This window comes from Schistocerca nitens, chromosome 4, assembly GCF_023898315.1.
Source record: "Schistocerca nitens isolate TAMUIC-IGC-003100 chromosome 4, iqSchNite1.1, whole genome shotgun sequence".
In the NCBI taxonomy this organism is placed as follows: Eukaryota; Metazoa; Arthropoda; class Insecta; order Orthoptera; family Acrididae; genus Schistocerca; species Schistocerca nitens.
Genome location: NC_064617.1, coordinates 209,914,485 through 209,935,077, shown reverse-complemented (window position 1 = coordinate 209,935,077; position 20,593 = coordinate 209,914,485). Strand labels below are relative to the sequence as shown.

General features: G+C 38.8%; 1 protein-coding gene across 2 annotated transcripts in view; it reads left to right on the top strand.

Annotated features, from left to right (window-relative positions):
- The window catches only part of LOC126253428 (dynactin subunit 1), a 146,647-nt gene that overhangs the window by 44,376 nt on the left and 81,678 nt on the right, over positions 1-20,593 (top strand). For both annotated transcript variants that reach the window (XM_049954760.1, XM_049954761.1), the window contains exons 7-10: positions 10,446-10,556; positions 16,207-16,390; positions 16,496-16,740; positions 18,706-18,887. In XM_049954760.1, the coding sequence (XP_049810717.1) occupies positions 10,446-10,556; positions 16,207-16,390; positions 16,496-16,740; positions 18,706-18,887 (722 nt within the window). The remainder of the gene's footprint in view (positions 1-10,445; positions 10,557-16,206; positions 16,391-16,495; positions 16,741-18,705; positions 18,888-20,593) is intronic.

The following is a 20,593-nucleotide window of genomic DNA, read 5'->3' as shown; positions in this document are numbered from 1 at the left end:
GACTTGGTTTCAGATATGTTAAGAAGAGAGTTTTTGATTAAAGGAAGTGACACAGGTGCGGTACGAACCACATCAGTTATAAAGATGCATGATACAAGAGGAGGAGGTAGTTCAACAGTTTATGGCTTTGATGAAACGTGGGTGATTTGAAATCATTCCATGAATACATGCTGGAAAGTGTATGATGGTACAGTAGTTTTAAAGTTCTAATAGGAAAAGGTTTTCAGATGCTTTCTCACCTTCTGGTTTCGTTCATGAGAGTAAGTTTGTATTTAGGTGTAAGAAAAATAGCAGTGAATATAATAGAGGGAAACATTCCACATGGGAAAAATATATCTAAAAACAAAGATGATGTGACTTACCGAACGAAAGTGCTGGCAGGTCGATAGAAACACAAACATACACACGAAATTCTAGCTTTCGCAACCAACGGTTGCTTCGTCAGGAAAGAGGGAAGGAGAGGGAAAGACGAAAAGAAAAATGAAAGGATGTGGGTTTTAAGGGAGAGGGTAAGGAGTCATTCCAATCCCGGGAGCGGAAAGACTTACCTTAGGGGGAAAAAACGACGGGTATACACTCGCGCGCACACACACACACACACACACACACACACACACACACACACACACACACATATATATATATATATATATATATATATATATATATATACACGCACATACACAGACACAAGCAGATATTTGTAAAGGCAAAGAGTTTGGGCAGAGATCTCTGCCAAAACAAATGTCTACTTGTGTCTGTGTATGTGCGGATGGATATATATGTGTGTGTGTGTGTGTGTGTGTGTGTGTGTGTGTGTGTGTGTGTGCGTGTGTGTGCGCGCGAGTGTGTGCGCGCGAGTGTATACCCGTCCTTTTTCCCCCTAAGGTAAGTCTTTCCGCTCCCGGGATTGGAATGACTCCTTACCCTCTCCTTTAAAACCCACATCCTTTCGTTTTTCCTTTCATCTTTCCCTCTCCTACCCTCTTTCCTGACGAAGCAACCGTTGGTTGCGAAAGCTAGAATTTCGTGTGTATGTTTGTGTTTGTTTGTGTTTCTATCGACCTGCCAGCACTTTCGCTCGGTAAGTCACATCATCTTTGTTTTTAGATAAAAATAGCAGTGACTTCAATCTGGAAATGAGTGCTGTCGGTTTCAAGAAGTGGTTCACTTGAACAATGTTTACCATACCTTGCTTCGAAGTTAGTGATTGTAATTACCCTGCCAGATATCTTTCAGCTGTTACAGAGAAAACACCAAGCACAAACACCAGGAAAGCCGATTTTGTGCTCTTACTTAAAAATGAAAATATTCCGCACAGTTTAAGCTAGATTTCTGCAGAACTCCTGCAGACTGTAATTTAACTTTTTTGCATATGAATGTGATGACACAGTTTTGCATTCACTTACCCACCACTGTCACTATGGGGTGCTTCAAAATGAATATATGGGTTTAAAATCTTTGTAGCATTTATTACATTCAGTTTACAATTACAAATAAAAGAGAAGCTCAAATAGTTTTGTTTGTATACCACTGCACAAATGGAAGAGCATGAAGCTACCATGAGAGTGGAGAACACGTTGAGCAAGTGAGAGACTTTCACAAGTAGTGCCAAGATATCAGTTTGCCAGGCTAGTCATGAACGAGCAGTTCCAGTGGGGTATTTATGGAGGCTCTTAAGGAGATACTTTCAACTACGTCCTGATTGTTTGCAGTTCTTACAGAGTCAAAAGCCTACAGACCATGGTTCATGTGCCAACTTTGAAAACTAAATGCTACTGCATGATGAAGAAGATTTTCTGAATACTGTAGTCTTCAGTGATGAATTAACATTTCACCTAAGTGGAAATATCACCACACATAATGTGCGCATCTGGGGGTCAGCAAATCACCAGGGGATATTTTAACTGTCATACCCCGGCGGAAAGGTTAACAGTCAAGCAACTGTAACTGGTGTTTCATATCTTCATGAACTATAGCTCTTTTCTCAACTGGAAGAAGGTGAAACACACAACTGTAGCAGAAAGATGGTGTGCCGTCTGACTGGCATAAGCCAGTACCCAGTTGGTTAAAAGATGTTCTGCCCGACTGCTGGATTGGTTGCAAGGGGCAGATGACAGAAATTGTTTTGCATGACCTCCATGTTCACACCCTATAAGGTGCAATGCGATTTTTACCTCTGGAGATTCATAAACCATCATGGGTATGTGTCTCCACTACCAGGTGATCTACCCGACTTCAAAAACAGCATTGTTACAACAATTACTCCAGACACACTAATCAGGGCTTGCGAAGAACTTGCCTATCGATTCAATGCGTGACGAATGATGTTCGCTTTCCACTAAGAGTCCGCTCATACTGTTCAGAGACTGTTTGAACAGAAGTTTCTGGGTATTCAAGTTCAGAGTCATGATGAAGTTCACAAATTAGTGGATAAATTTCGTGAAATGGGAAGTGTTAAAGTCAGGAAGTGTAAACGATGACATACAGTGCTCACAGAAGCTTGTCTTGATGACATTTCATACAGCCTGGGAAATTCCCCTAAAATGTCTCTTAGATGTCTTTCGCAGTAAACACAAATATTGTGCAGCTCTTTACAAAGAGGTGCTAAGCTGCATGAGCTAAAGCCTTGTAAAGTATCAGTAGTACAAGAACTTTGACTGGTGATCCTGTGCACAGGGTTAAGCTTTAATGGGTTTGAAACAAGTGCATGAAGATGAAATGGATCCTTACCTTATTTTGTTTTCAGATGAGGCTTGGTTCCATTTACACAGGTATCTTAATTCCCAGTAGACCTGTTTTGCTTCATGAGGAACCCCTTCATGATCAGAAAATAGGGGTGTGGTATGCAGTTAGTGGCGGCAGAATAGTAGGCCCAATTTTTTTAATCACACAGTTAAAAGTGAAAGATATGTGCAAAACATTTTGTGACCGACAGAGTGAAAGAGAGCAAAGCTTTGCATTTTTTAAACATGATTTGGCAAGGGCTCATATGGCAAATGATTCCTTGAACGCAATTCACGATGTGTTCGATGAAAGTGAGAGTGATTAGTAACAATATCTTGCCTGCTAGAAGTCCTGATTTAACTCTGTGCGATTTTTATTTGTGGGGTGCACTGAATGACAAAGTGAAAACAACAAATCCTCACAGGATAGAGGAACTCAAGGATAATATCTGTGAATCAATTAATTCAGTATCTCGGAGGTTATTACGTTGTGTGATTAATAATTTCTTGAGTATGTGTAAGAAATGTATGGAAAATAATGGCACGCAGTTCCAGTATCTCCTTGTATGACATGGGTGAGTACAAAATTTATGTGCTTATATTTTACGTGTAGTAATGCTATGCCACAGCAGTAGATGGCAACACGGAATCTGATCGCTGGGCAACGGAGCACTCACAGCCCAGCATCTACTGCACCTCACAGGCGGTCATCAGATAAATGGTACACCCCATATTAAACATATTGTCCAAGGAGAAGGTAAGCTTTTCCCAGCACATTGTATGCTCTAATATTTCATGAGAATGCAGCCCAATAAGTTCGTCAAAAACTCTTGATATTTCAACAAGTAAACATATGTCATTTTCAAGGCATGAATTGGAAAATACCTTAAAATGACAGAGAGGGTTACCTGTCAAAATATTGTTAGTTTTTGACATTATCAATCGATATTCTCTTGATTTATTCACAGGAGATGGTTGTTTGTGTGTTCAGTGGATCATAAATACAGTGTCTCACTGTAATGTCAAACGAGCTAGTTTACACTCACAATGCCTGTTGGCAACGAAAGATGCAATAACATACTGACAACACTAGTTTCCGCTATCAGTAACTCTTTTCATACACAGTGATTTACATTTAACTAAAAGTCACACACACCAACAAATGTGCATTATACATATTTAAAAATTGTATGGAGTAGAAGTTGTGTTGACCAAATATAATGGTTTGAGTTTGAAGTTAATTTTGTTTGTATTAAATTTTTTCGTATAATACAGTCCAAATCGCAGTAAGTGGCAATTATTGCAGGCAGTTTTTGATGACTCTGTTCTTAGATAGTCCTCATTTTGAGAAACATTGTACTCAACGGCTTCACAGAGCTCCATCAGCTGTTCTCACATTCCAGTGTCAAGCCGACTAAAGCTGTTCAGCAGTGGACCCAATGTTGAGATGTGAAGTAAGAGATCTTTCTCATAGATGATTGATTGAAATTTGTTTTAAAATCTATTATTCCCACCATAGATTTGAACGTATAATATGATGTACCATAGGTAAATGAATCTGATTGTTGTCTGCTTCGACACATGGCAACATGGACTGCTTACCTGCTCTACCGCCACACCCCTCCATGCTTCACTTCTCTTCCGCCTCTATGGTCGAGAGTGCCTTCCTACGTGATGTGGGCTGTAAAGTGTTAAAGTGAAAAAAATCCCTGTTTAATAGTGTTTCTGTTGTTGCAGCTTACTGTTTGCTTCTAGTAGAAGCCTGCTTTTAATGTAAAATTTGTGAAAAATGATGTTATTGTGATGTCTTGGAAACCAGTACCCCACTACAGTGATGGAAAATCAGATTTCTTATGGCAAACAGGAATGTAATCAAGCATACAAAACCCTTCCATGATGTTTTCTTTATCTTTTCAAAGTTTTTCAGTCTGATATAATTGGTCATTGACTCAAAGTAGAAGACAAAACTGTGTGTTCACAATTTTTTTAGAAAAATGGCAAATTAAATGAAGTAACAACAAAATCATATAAAATGTTTGTGTAGAATATGATTAAAAACATTTTATATTCTCTTTGTTATTTTCATAGGTATCTTCCCCCACTCCCCCCCCCCCCCCCTTTCCCTCCTGGGGAAACAGCTTTTCTTCTACTTTTTCTACCATAGGAAATCACTAAACACAGTTACTTAAGGAGGCTAAAAATTAACGTAATTGTCAGTGACATTCAGTGTTGGGTCTCCAATTGTGTGAATGAGACAACACAGCTTGCATACACTATTCAGTGTGTCAGCAGAAGCTGAAGTGTCATTTGAAGTGTAAATCGTGCATCACTGTCACTGACGGTAAGAATTGTTGTCAGCAAGGTGAGGTTGTCCACTGAATTGACATACATCGAAGCGACAACATATGAACATTTAGTTGCTATCATGAGAGAGAAAACACTGAAGATCCTTTTCATAATTGTCGCTTGTGGTCAACAACATAAGTTGATAACTGCTTCCTATAGATTATAGCCCATTGTTACCCCAAGAAGAAAGCAATAGAACTGTTCTTCACCTTTTCGGAGGCACATAGGAAGGTTATGTAGTCCATTACAGTATGTTAACTGCCTCCACGCACTGAATTTCTCCTCTTGGTGTCCATTACTAATTCCCTTATACCATGATGCACAAAAAGGCAGGCAAGGGAACATCTGGAATGGACTCTATATCAGTGTCTTGAAATTCTCTCCATTGATGAGTGTAGTATTTGTCTGAAACCTGCTGCCCTCTCACAGGGAAGGTGGTGATGTAGCTAGGACTGAGACAACCAGTCAATTAAACTAGCACAAACATGAAGCCGAGGAAGCTGATAAAGGAAGATAAAGCAATGCAGGCAGGCAGGCAGTTTGTGTTTTGAAGGTCCCATGTCTCTTCCACTTACCGGGGCACACATGTGCCCCGGTAAATTGTAAGATGTCTGGAGTAGGGTTTTTGCCGGTGCTTATGATGCAGTTACATGAAGTTGAACCTACAGTGCTGTATCCACAACTGATGTTAGTCCTACGTGCTGGGTGTAGGGAGACAGCCCAAACAAGGGTCATTCCTGTCATTGTGTGAGTTGGCATGGTTTTTAAGATGATGGACAGCAGTGTAAAAAATTGTTGTTATTGAAAAATTTGTTATTACTGAAAAATTTGTTGGCATTTGTACATGTTAACTGGCATGTGCATCCACTTCACTGCACCATGAATGCCAAATTTCAATATGATCTTGTGTTTAATGTTTGTGACACAAATTGACTGTGAAAGGAATTCAAATAAAAATATTATCCAATTTCCTATGTATTTGAATATATTTTTTCCCAATTTCTTTTCTTCAATAAATACTGCTGAACCGAAGTTGCATCTCTGTATCCAGTTCCAACACTATCTATATCATAACTGGTGTTTTTCTAGTAGAACGTACAAAATGAATAAAAGTGTTTTAAAATTCTAGCTACAGATTTCTACAAACAAGTTATAACTTCTGAGATTCCACAGAATGTATCCATGCTATGGGTGATGGCAGCTGTCTATGAGATGAACACTGAGTGATAACTACCTCATCATCAAGATACTGAACCCTAATCTTCCCTTTTCTTCCTCTTACCACCAGACAGGTGAATTTGTTCATCATATATTGGTCACGAGTTCACTGTATGTATAAAATGATTATCCACATAGCCGCTCTTCCACGTGTCAAGTATGCTAGCGGCAAGACCCAAGTCACACCAGTATTCAAGAAAGGTAGTAGGAGTAACCCTCTACATTACAGGTCCAGGTTGTTAACATCGATATGCAGTGCGATTTTAGAACATATATTGTGTTTGAACATTATGAAATACTGTGAAGATGGCGGTCTATTGACACAGTCAGCACAGGACCTATGCTGCTCCATATCTATATAAACAATTTAGGAGACAGTCTGAGCAGTTGTTTGCAGATAATGCTGTCGTTTACTAGTAAAGTCATCAGAATATCAAAACCAATTGCAAAAAGATGTAGATAAGATGTCTGTATGGTGCGAAAACTGGCAGTTGATCCTAAATAATGAAGTGTGAGGTTGTCCACATGAATGCTGAAAGGAACCCTTTAATCTTTGGTGACATGATAGATAAGTCAAATCTAAAGGCCGTAAATGGAAGTAAATACCTAGGAATTACAATAATAAAAAACTTGAATTGGAGTACTGCTGTGTGGCTTGAGATCCTTACCAGATAGGATTAATGGAGTACATCGAGAAAATTCACAGAAAAGCAGCAAGTTTTATGTTATTGAGGAATATGGGAGAGTGTGTCACAGACATTGTAGAAGATTTGAGGTGGAAATCATCAAAACAAAAGTGCTTCCCATTGCAGTGGTATCTTCTCACAAAATTTCAGTCACCAACTTCCTCCTCCATAAGTGAAAATATTTTGTTGATACCGTCCTACATGAAGAGAAATGATCATCATAATAAAATGGGGGGGGGGGGGGGGGAATAGGAGCCCACACAGAAAGAATAGGCGTTTCCCCCCCCCCCCCCCCCCCCCCCACACACACACACACACACACACTGTTAGAGAGTGGAATAATAGAGAATTATTGTGGAGGTGGTTCAATGAACTCTCTGCAAGGCATTTAAGTGTGATTTGCAGATGTGGCTGGTGATCTCTTTGTAAGGATGTTCCTTTAGGACAGTCTGACAGTTTCAATAGAGAAAAGCAAATGTTTGTTTGGGGAATCCGGTGAACCAAAGGAGACCTTACAAAACTGTTATACAACCTTGTCTTGAGTGATGTTAATCTGCCAACAGTCCTTATTACAACAAATAAGGATTGAAAAGATTCTTAGTTGTGGGGGAATTTAACGAGCTGTATAAATCAGAAAAGCCACAGTGCTTAACAAGAGATGATAAAGTTACCTTCAAAGATGTTCAAAGAATATATTATTGTCTTTGGTATATAGTGTTAAAACTGTAGAAATTAGGACACACATATAAGCATGCTTAAAATATTTTTTGTGATCTTAACTTCAGTATATCTGTCTGTTGCTACTTTTGTTATTAACACTGTTGTCTCTTAGCAACGAATTCATTAAAAGCAAATGTATATTTGTCATGGATACACATGTAAGCCTATGAACTTGAATAGAAACACACAATTTGTGTGATTAATAGCTTAAAATTAACAGATAGTTACAGAAATCATTGTTGGATCACTCCATCTTTCAATTGTTCAAGTAATGTTGAATTTCATAAGCAGATAGTGGGTAGGGGAAGATCAGGAACAAGATTTGAGTAAAGATAGGTTTTTATACATGAGATCAGTTTGATTGGAATTTTCTGCAGTACACCAGTTTGCAACCAGCAGCATACACACACACACACACACACACACACACACACACACACACACACACACACACACACAGCCGGCCGGAGTGGCCGTGCGGTTCTAGGCGCTACAGTCTGGAGCCGAGCAACCGCTACGGTCGCAGGTTGGAATCCTGCCTCGGGCATGGATGTGTGTGATGTCCTTAGGTTAGTTACGTTTAATTAGTTCTAAGTTCTAGGCGACTGACCTCAGAAGTTAAGTCGCATAGTGCTCAGAGCCATTTGAACACACACACACACACACACACACACACACACACACACACACACACACACACGTACGTACGTACGTACGTACTTTTCATGAAAGTCTGTCATTTGTCTGACTGACAACATGTATAGCCCCAGCAAAATTTTAGGCTCCACCTGTTCTTCCACATTGATAAGGGGTAAGTGTCTGTACTGTAGAGACTGTTACGCACCATATCACACATTACCTATTATCTGTAATTGCCTTACACAAATGTCATAAGCTTTTCCATTTAACATGTCCTAGCTCAAGGGTATTTCATTGTTGCAATATCAGTACCGGACCTTGGTGGGCAATATTAGTACCAGGACCTTGGTGGGCAAGATCAGTACCAGGATCTTGGTGGAGCAGAATTTGGTGTCTATTTTTAATTCCAAGTTATGCACAGGTTGATTACTACAGCATGGACACTTTAATGTTGTAGTTTCAGTTTGGGTGTGTTTTGATTTATTGTTGTGAAGACACAGGCAGAGGTCAAGCCTGAACTAGTCAGTCGACAACACTGCCAACTTGGGAAAGCGATTGCACGGTAGCCATTACCAGATGCTTTGTCTACTTTGCTGTGCTTTGTGTTGTGCATTGCTTGTTGTCTTTCCTTACTTTGAAAAGAGTGAAGAAACTAATCCTTGTCCATTAGGAGGTTGGAATACAAATTCACAAGAAAATACAGGATTGATGATCCATATGGCCATATATCAGTTGTGCTTTCACAGAAGCACAAGACATAGTTGTAGATGGCCAGTCCTGTGAGAGCGAGATGGGGCTTGTTCTCCTGTATGTCTCCTCTCCCCACAGCAGCAGAAGTTTGTGGTTGTTTACTGTCATAGCCAACTGGCAAGTAAAAGTGCCTGCACTATGGTAGTTGCACATGTTTATAAATAACAGGGAATAATAAGCTGTTTATGTAGCCTCACCCATTCACAATCTGTGGTTATCTAAATGTTATTTCAGGTAGCTCTGTCAGTGGAGTATTATCTACAAAAAACAGGTATTAGGCTTAGAATTGTGCATTGGGCAGTTTTATTCCGTCAAAGATCTAACTAATCTAAACCTCTACTCTATAGAATGTTCAGTGTATATTCTTGTTAAGGGTATATTACTGCCCTCTAGCACTGCACTTAAACACCAAACAATTCCTGTGGATAAATTTTAGCACTATTTATTTTATCATCCCGATGTCACTTCCTCTTCAAGTTTCGTTTGTACTAATTAGTGAATTTTTTTCCCTATATGTTCTGAATTATTAATAGTTGTTTCCTTGAGGGACACACAACTTTGAAGAACTATTATGTTGTTGTTGTATATTATTGTTTTCATTGCTTGAAGAGTGTGACCCAAACACAAGTGCTGGTTTTTGTGTACCTTTCGCAGGCAGAATGTGTGCAGAAGAAAGATCTCATTTAATGGGATGCTCTTGCTCAGCACTGTGCAAAATGAATTAAACAGTTATTGTGGAGTTTTTCTACCCTCTCCTGTTGCCATTGGAAAAGTAGATTGTGGAAATGTTAGAGCTTATGTTAAACATCTGAATTCTTATAATATTTTTGCATACATAACTACTTCTAGCATGAACGAGCTAGCAGACCATGCATGTGAATTTGCGTTTACTCACTGTCGAATAATGAGTGATTGTACATTGAGAATCTCTAAAACAGACCTCTCATACACATTCTAAATAAAGAGTAGAACATTAGCTGTGCTATATGGAACATTTGCATAATTTATTTATGAAGTATGTATTTTAATTGGTATGAAAAAACTGTTTTAAAGCAACCATTTGTAGAATTTTAAGTTATCTAAAATTTAATTGTATTTCTACTAAATGTTCAATGTGAGACTGTAATGATTTATGTAATGGTAATGCTCATGGGACTGCCATAATTAATCTGGTACTTTTGATGATAGTGCCAAAAGTAATGAGATCTGTTTGAGTAAGCTGTAAGCAATAAACTGAGACAGCAAAAGCCTCGATATTTATGAATGTTCTTCTGATTCTTTCTAAGTTGTATTTGTAGATTTTTGGTGCAACTCAATCTTTAGTATTCTAAGAACAGATGAATCATGTCTTATGTTTCAGAAACCTACTGCATCTTCCAAACAGGGCGTCACAAGCCCAGAATCTGTACCTTTGAAGCAGAGTTCTCAAAGACCTCGAAGCTTGGCAGGGAGTAGCATTGGGGAGGATCAAGTAATTTTTATAGATCTTTTCTTCAACTCTAATTGTGTTCTAAATGTGTGTTACACATGAGGATATTGTGTTTTGATTATCCATCATTTGTCTTGGTCATTTATACTGTTGGAACACTCACTCTCTGAATGCATTGTAGTTGATGATTATTAGCTTCATAGCTTTAGAGCTCATTGGCATAGAATATATGTGACATTCATATGTTGAAAGGAAATGAATTTTTTTACATTAATGTGTAAACATGTGAAATGTTTGCAGCAAATTTCATGTGGTTGTACAGTGTAACCACACCACTGGCAGTCAGTATTAGTGAGTGAAGAACATTGTTCACTTATATTTTCAGCTCTCTTATCTTTTCTGTACTCCCCTGTAAGTTAATCATAAATTACCTTTATGCACTCACAGAGAAATGAGTAAGTGTGGACATCAAAAAATTTGTTAAACATGTCACCATTGATACTCAGGATTTTTTAAACATGTTTAATAGTCAGTGTAATTCACTAAATGTTTTCTATTCATGTTTACTTCCCTTGTCATTCTGGGGATGATATTCAGCTTTTTGCGACTTCACATTATGTGATTATTATACATAACGAGATACATTTTTTAGGCATGGAGCAATTAAAATGAGGTACTGCAATGGTGAAAAAAATGCATTGTTGCTGCTCACACTTATTACATGATGCTGTCTGTTTGAATTCTCAACAGTCCATCATAGTAATGATTGTTATAAATTCTTTAAAATGGGATTAATGTTACATTAAGTAATATCAGCAAGACAGTAGTTACTTGCAACTGACATTTTTTTAGGAACTTGATGCTTTACATTCAGTATAGTAAATAGCTTCTTTCTCAGCAGTAAATAACTATGATTTTTAAACTGCTTCTTAAATGTTACTTTCTATGCCAATGAGTCAGTGAAATGGAATTGTTCAAACCACTATTCTGTAGATTAGATAGGTTGTTAGGGTGTGCCAGATAATTCTAAAAGAACTGCTTTTTAGCTAACACACAAACTAAAACATCAGAAGTTAAATCAGAATAAAGCAGATGTACTAGTGCTTTCTGATATAACTAGTCTATCTAGTTTCTTTACATTAAAATAGTAAAGGCTTCCATTACAAAATATTTGACCTTTCACCTCCCTCGCCCCTGCCCCCCCATGTGTGTGCTCTGTACTTGCTTCGAGGTCTTGGCTGCTTTTCAATCTTAAGTTAAAGCTTATTTTAAAAACAATGTGCAGATATTTTTAACAGTGAGTGGTAAGTTGCCTTTGAATTATTACTGATTTTGTGTTGTTTTGTAAAATACATCTAACGTCTGTGTGATGCATCTGCATAGTGTCAGTTTCATAACCAGTCTGAATTCTATTTAGGCTATTGCAGGGATGCAGATAGATCTTCAGTCATTACATAAGGAATTATTACATGGATTTCATGCCACTGATTTCATTGTGTTTGTTGTAATGTTAGATTATTTCACCACTTTGTAGGAAGAAAAATAAGTGTTTCATGCACATGGCCAGAGATATGTGTTATTTCAAATAAAATCCTCCACACAGGTAGTATATGTAATGGTAACTACCAGCAGTTGCCTTACATTTACGGAAGATCAAAGTTTCTTTACTATATCATTACAATGACATGCATAATATATATCATTTAGTGTATAAATTTGACATAAAATGTAAAATTTTATTTTTTATTATAGCTGAAATGAATACTATGTATGGTGCTTGCTGTACATAAAATTGGTTTTATGACAATATTTACAAAAAGCAATTGGTGTTTGCATGATTGATTTGAAACCTAGTATTTAATAAGACAATGCTTCATTGTATGAGGGCCACTCTCACTAAAATGAACAGTGTTTTAGTCATAATGCAAATACTTTATAAATGAAATGTGTTCTCAACACAATTTTCCCATTCTTGGCTACCTTATGTTGTATTGCGACTAGGATCAGAGAGGTTTAAGACTCGGTCCCTGTTGTGCACTGACCACAGTTCAGCAGGTGTCACTAAAGTATCATCTTCTAATCACATTGAACGAAAGGGCTCTATTAGTTTTCTAAGGGTGTATGAGCCACTTGGTAAAAGGCCAAAATGGTAAGAAGAGTTTGGCATTGTTATCCACTGAAGTGAAGTGTTTTGTCTACATACTTCATTCTTTATGTGATACGTTGACACTCCATAAGTGGAACCTTGGCTGCCGAAAACCCAGAATTTCTGCTCACTTTCTCTCTCTGACATTTCAGTGAATGTCTGTCACTTCCATGTTTGAAATGAAATAGCTACGTTTCATCTTTTGTCAAATTCACAGGTGAAAGGAACTTATAACCATGACATACTGTGGCTAGAAATGTCTCATTATATTCGGGTGTTTCTTTGTGGCAGTGTGTCAACATACTTAAAACACATCTGTGCCAGATAGGTTCTAACTCCAGCTTGCTCAATACTCTGTACACATTGGTTCCTTCAGTTCCTAATATGATGGGCATTTGTTTTATGTATATCATAATCCTATCTGAACATGTCATAATTTGTTCAGGTCAACATTTTTTGCAGGAGTCAGTGCTAAAAAAGTTTCTCAGGTTGATAACTGTATCACTGTACAGAATGAATTATTGTCCAGTCTCATATTCTGATAAAGGGCTAGATGAAGGGAGGAAAAATGTGTTTTCAGAAATATCACAAACACTGCATATTGATTCGTTTAATAGCATTTATGTTGTTGAATCTCTCACATTGTACAGTGTGTATGCTACTTGTAGTTTGTCACTCAGTGAAAAATGCTGGAGATTAGAGCATCCTCTGTTCATCAGTTAATGTGTGTATAGCAACAAATTTTGCTATGAATTAATACATCACTGGATATGGGATCATGGCTGTACTTCCAAGCTAAAATGTAGGCTCAGCCATACACACAATGCAAAAGCACCAATTTAATAGGTTTTAAAAGCATGTACCTTTGACATGCATTAAATTAGTGCTTTTGCATAGTGTGTGGCTGACCCCACATTTTAGCTTTCTAGTTTTACTACATTTTCGTCATACATGTGTTTTGTTTTTTGCTTCTAGTAAAGATTTCTTGTTGTCACTCTCACAGCTCAATAACTCAAATTAATACATTGCCTTTGGGGGCTCATTTGGAAATGCCATTAATGAAAATGTATTTAATTAGATTTAAATGCAATTAGGAAGCTGCCATTATTTATGATATAAGTACCAAATGTGTAGAATAAACACAATTTTTTTAAACACACTGCTTTTGGGGTGACTGTTTCTAACTTCTAATTTTGCTTGGAATGGCTTTATAACCTTCAGTTTTCTTCCTTCATGATACTGAGAATGGAAAATTAATTTTTATTTTATAGTTTGTGGAGGTTGTACTTTTATGGATTTGGTGTATGTCAGTTGTGATGCATCAAAAGCAAAACTAACTTCTATTAAAAGCATATATTATCTGATCAAAAGTGTCTGGACACCTGTTAATGGACATTAATATGGAGTATGTGTATCCTTACCCTCTATGATGGCTTCACCTCAGCTAGGGACTATTTGAATGACGTGTCTGACTGTCTGAAGGAATGGCAGCTCAGTCTTTCTCAAGGGCTGAAACCAGAGTATTAGTGATGTTGGACGATGGGGTCTGGGGTGTAGCCAATGTTCTAACTCATTCCGAAGATGATCCGTAGGGTGCAGGTCAAGACTCGGGGCAGACTGGCCCAATTCTGGAATGTTATTGCCTACATACCGTTGCCTCACAGATGCTGCTTAATGACAGTACCTTTCGTGCTGATGCAATCAATCATTGTCTCTGAACTGTTCCTCTAATGTTCATAATACACAATGTTGTAAAATGTGTCCATATCTTGGATTCAGTTTTTTATACTGCAATAAGAGGATTACACCCTAACCACACAAAACATCCCCATACCATACCATGGTATATCATAACACGTCTTCCATACTTCACTGTTGACACTACACCTGACACCTGACGGCAGGTAACCTTTTCTAGGCATTCACCATACCAAAACCCTTCCATCAGTTTGCTATAAGGTACAACATAATTCATCACTCCTAGTTACTCATTAATAGTCATTCAGTGTCCAATGCCATAGCTGTTCACACCACCTCAAGCATCACTTAGCAGTGATTACAGAAATGTGCAAGTCCTTCCATTGATTACATGCAGTCTCTTTACAACCACCCTCCACAATGTTCACAGTCTCTGTCCATCAGTGCACGAGGTCTGTCTGGTATTGGTTTAGCTGTGTTTGTGCCTTCATGTTTCCACTTCACAAGCTCATCACCAACAGTAGACTTTTGGGCAGTTTTAGAAGGATTGTAATGTTTCTGATGAACTTACTATTCAGGTGAGACCCAATGACTAGTCTGTTTGAAACTACTGATGTCTCCTGACTGACCCATTCTGCTGTTACTGCTTCTCTGCTGATGAATCGATACTCCCTGTCTCCTTTTATACTGGTAGATCTGCATCTCTTGATATCTAGCGGACAGTTCTGGTTAGTGGTGTCCTGACATTTTTGATCAGATAGTGTATCTCGCTATTATTTATTTGTTGCAGATTATATGCAGACAGTGTTGCATGTAATTATTATTTACTTGAATTTCATGAATAAAGTGAAGGGAAAACAAAAAAAATGTCAGTGTAACAACACTTTTGTTAAATTATTCCAGATAGTTTCTTAGAGGAGAACAGAAGGTATTCTCTCTCTGCATAAATTAAACTGGTGGTGTAAAATGTAGAGGATTGCTGCAGCTATTGGAGGGCCTTGAAATTCTTAAAGCCAATAATTGTTTTCATCATATATAAACACTCTTGTAATGTTGCCTGTTTGTATGAGTAATTGATATACTTGCTTGTTAAGTAAGCCAATTATTGATAGTTAAATATTCATTTGCTTGCTATTCCACAAATCCAAGGGACTCTCCTACTACATTACAAGAGTACTCCAGCTGTTACATAGATCTCCTACAGGGCTATCTGTTTACACAGTCTGTAATAGAACCAGTAGCGTAAATGCTAGAAGTGGCTAAATACGTGTATGCTTGAGGCCACACTTCAGAGCATCTTAATTTTGACATTCGTTCATTCCTGTAGAGCTCATTACATTTGTTTTTTGATGAACATTTCCTGCATGGATTATGAATGTTGCAGGAATGTGTACATTTGTTTGTGTTCATATGGTGTGTAGTTGGTATCTGTTTACTGACTCTTGTCATTGTATAAATTTATTTATTGACCCTGAAAAATACTCCTAGCTGTTCACGTGTGTTAAATACTACTTAGTTGAATGCTATCTCCTCCTTGGTTTCAGTGTGTTAGGAAAAAAAATTATTTGTGGAATTCCAACTTCGTGTTTATTAAAAAAATGTATTTCAAAATCCTTGAAAATTCTTTTTAGGTATCCATGAAGTTAAAAAATACTATGCATGACAAATGGCTGTACTCAATGTTAATATCATTGCAAAGTCGCTCATTTCATGATTGAATAGTTCAGAGTTTTCTCACAGATAATCGTGTAGATAATAAATGATTTTTTAATGGAAGATTTCCATTTTGGAAGTGTGTGGAACAATGTGCTGTGTAAATTGAAATGGTAAATTTTTGTGTGTTTACAGACTGGTTTTGTAGAGACTTTAAAACCGCAATACACGCCAGGTCCAGCAATGATTTCACCTGGGGCAATGAGCTCATCCATTGGAACGGTTGAGGAACGTTTAACAAATTTGCAACAGCAGCAGGAAATTGACAATTTGCAAACAGAAGTACGTGATCTGCAGGAGAAGCTGGAGACTTTGAAACGTAATTATGCTTAATTTATGAGATTAATTCCTTGAACTAATAATTATTGCTTTCATTAATTAATTTGTTTATGTATTGATGCTGCATATTGTTTGTAATTTTCAGTTAAACGTCTGCAAGATGCAGAGAAATTGAAGGAACATGAGAAAGTAAAACTTCAGTTAGAGCAATTACTGGAATTCAAGGCTCGTATCATGGAATCCCAGGCAATGCTGCAGAGGGACTTGCAAAGAGCCAAACAGGAAGCTCGAGAAGCTATTGAGGCCAGAGAAGCTCATGCAGAAGAGATGGCTGATCTTGCTGAAACTGTTGAAATGGCTACTCTTGACAAAGAGATGGCTGAGGAAAAGGTGAGACTTCTTATGATAGTTGATTCAGGAAGAGAAATGAAAATTTAAATGTCATATTTTATGAGAAATAAATTTCAACTATGAGAACTATTAAACAGAATTCCTGGTTAGTGTTACCATTAGGATGTGAAATAGTTAGTACTGCAGATACACATACAACATTTAAAGTACATGACACTATCTTAGCTTTCATAACTTCTTGTAACTACTTGTGCATTCTTTGGGGAGGAGAGGAATGGGTTGGGAAGGTTAGAAAGAAAGGGTAGGTCATTAAGGTCCCAGAATGAGAAAGATCCACTTGGTGTGTGTGTGTGTGTGTGTGTGTGTGTGTGTGTGGGTGGGTGGGTGTGTGGGGGGGGGGTGTATGTCCACCTTCTCCTGCCCCCCCACCATCTCTCTCTCTCTCTCTCTCTCTCTCTCTCTCTCTCTCTCTCTCTCTCTCTCTCTCTCTCTCTCTCGCCACCTCCTTCTGCCCCTCTCCCCTTATCCAGCTCCTCCTCACCACCTCTCTCTGTCCATCACCTTCTCTGTTCATCTCAGTCTCCCCACAGCTGTGCCCATCTGCATCTATAACCCTGCAAAACAGATCAATAAAACAGGGCATTGTTGCACCCACAACACACCTGTCATACGGGGCAGCCTATATTATGGTAGGGGTTTTTCCTGTGTATCTCTGTGCCTGTTAGAATTAGGAGGTTATAAACATCACACCGTGAATACTTGTGAAGTTATGTGTGAAGTTTTTGCTGTTTGTTTGCCACATTTCATTGAAATTGATTCAGGGCTATGGAAAGAGATACTGGACGTACATATAAGGGCCAGTCAGATGAAAACAAGCGAGATGGCAAAAAGTAAGTAAACAATTTATTATTCCAGATATAATCTACATAATGGTTAATATATGTTTTCCCACTGTGAGAAAAGACAGTCAACACTTTCATGGAAAACTGCTTGCACTTGCATATGGAAACATGATTGTACCTAGGTTTGCATCTCTTTGTGTCCGAATCAAAGTGACAGCAACAAATGTCTTTCTTCAGCACTCCAAAAATAAGGATATTTTATGGGGAGAGATCAGAACTGTATGGAAAATTTATAAAGGCTTTCCAGTGAAACTTTTTCAGTATAGTCAAAACAACTTTGACAACATGTGGGTGAGCATTATCTTGTAACAGAATGATGCTGTCTATCAATATTCCTGGACGTTTGGACTTGAAGGTCTGCTCCAGTTTTTGTAAAGTGTCCGTGTACTGCCATATATTAACTGCAGCTTGCCATAAAGTCCAAATGCCCTGGAATGTTGGCAGATGACATCATTCTGTTACAGAATAGTGCATGTCCACATGTTGCTGAGGTCGTTTTGACTATGCTGCAGAAATTTCACTGGGAAGCCCTTGCACAACCTTCATATGGTCCCAATCTCTCCCCATGCAACTGTATTTTTGGAGCTCTGAAGTAAGACATTCATGGCTGTCAATTTGCTTTGGATGAAGAGATGTACAACTGGGTTCAGTGAAGGTTCCATAGGCAAATGCAAGCATATTTCCATGGAGGTATTGACCATCTTGTCTCACAGTGAGAGATAAATGTACTAACGGTTACGGCAGTTACTTAAATACATTACATGAATGGATTTGTAATTTCCCACCCTTTCTCATGCCAGTTTTGAAAACAGTGTGTTCCATATTGTTTGTGCATAATTTAAGTTGTGGAGGTGAGGGAGAAGAATTCTATAAATTGTGAATGCTGTTGCTGCGTAGTCTGTTCATTCAGGATTACAGAAGTATCAGTGTTTAATTAAATGGTTGTTTTAGTACTCCTAGTACTTAAATGAGCCCTAATTATGTGGTATTTTGTTTTTCATTAGTATGCTTGTTTTGGAAAGTGTAAGTTTTCCTTTCTGTACCATCTGAGAGAAAACATCAAAGGCTTTTCATGTTTGATACAAGCATTACTTGCTTACAGGCTGAAACTCTACAGTTGGAACTGGAACAGGCAAAAGAAAAGATAGAAGAAATGACACTGGATCTGGAAATCCTAAAGGCTGAGATGTCAGAGAGATCTGGTGGTGAAGAGGGTGGCAAGTCCTCTTATGAAGTGAAACAGCTGGAACAGCAGAATCTGAGGCTTAGGGAAACACTTGTCAGGTGAATATTTCATACAGTAAATTGTGGTAAAGGATAGATTCCTACTCACAAACTTAAAGAGGCAACCTTGCTTGGAAACATCTATTTCTTGTTATTGATGCTATAAGTACTTCAGTAGTTCTTGGGTATATATTTCTAGCTGCTCACTGTCACATGGTGCATATGATGACAGGCAGTACAACAAATAGAACTGCTGCTTTATGTTCATTGAAAGTCTGTCAATGATTTTACCTCACCTCTGATGTGAAATCACCCAGTGTTATGGTAGCATCATCATCCCCTCGTCCAGCTCTAGCCTCAAGAGGCGAAGCCACCACCTACACAACCGGCAGGCCGGAAAGAACAGGAGTACTCCCATAAAGACTTCCTATGTCCCAACACCTGAGTCTTCCTCTGCTAACCGAAAAAGGCTCAAAGAAGTCCAACAAAGGCGAACAGTCTTCTCCTTCACCAACTCGAAGATCCTCGTTGATGTTGTCGATGCGTGATACTTTTGCCCAGCTGGTCTGAATGTTGCCGGTGTGCACCAACTGTTTTTCTGCATTGGACTCCACAGACAGACGTCACAAGAAAGCCGATGCTCCTGTGGATCTCATGGAGCAGGATCCTCCTGCCTTCGTGCCATGTAGCAGCAAGTCTCCACAGGCTGGCACTCGGTAGTTGTCAGGTGGCACCCCTTCATTATTTCCTCGGCATGACTTTCCTCCAATGGAACATTCATGTCCTTTGATCCCAGAAAGAGGATTTACAGCTGCTTTTAGAATCACAGCGTCCCCTTGTACTCTTCCTTCAGGAAATAAAATTGCGTCCTCACGACCGCTTTCCCTTGAGGTCGGCATTCCATCTCTTGGTGGAGTCGTGCTGCTCATACAGGATGGCGTTCAAAGTTAACCCATATCCCTGACTACCTAACTTCAAGCTATTGCAGTTTGCCCCTTTCCTCCCTCACCTGACTCTTTCCTTTGCACCATTTATATCCCTCCGTCATTCGATGTCACCAGGGCAGACTTGCTCCATCTTATTGGGCAGCTGCCTCACTCATTTGGGCTGCTTGGTGACTTTAATGCACACAATCCCCTTTGGGGATCTTCTTAATTGACATAACCTCTTCTGCCCTAACACAGGAGCAGCTACATTCCTTTCAAACTCCTCATACACCTATTCCCATTTTTACTTATCCTTCTGCACTGCCCAGCTTGCCCATCATCTTGAGTGGGTCTGTTCTTTCTGACACGTACTCGAGCGACCATTCCCCATGTGCTATCCGTTTGCTGCCTCCTACCCCACCTGTGCACCCACCCAAATGGCAGCTTACTAAGGCTTTACTCCTCCCTGCTGATCTTTGACAAACAAGATTTCCCCAGTTGTGGTGACCAGGTGGAATATCTTAAAATCGTTGTCTTTACCGCTACAGAACGTTCCATTCCTCACACTTCCCCTTGACCATGCCGTGTCCCAGTCTCTTGGTGGACTTGAGGCATGCCGCGATGCAATTAGTGCGCGGAGACGTGCTCTCTGCACTTTTTACCAGCATCCTACAAGGGCAAACTGCATTCATTATAAACAAATGCATGCACAGTGTCGTCGAGTTTGTTGGGATAGCAAAAATGCTAGCTGGATTTCATTCACTAGTTCTTCTAACAGTTCCATCTCTTCCTCTGCCAAGTGGGCCAACCTCCAACGGTTCTCTGGGACCAAGATCCCTT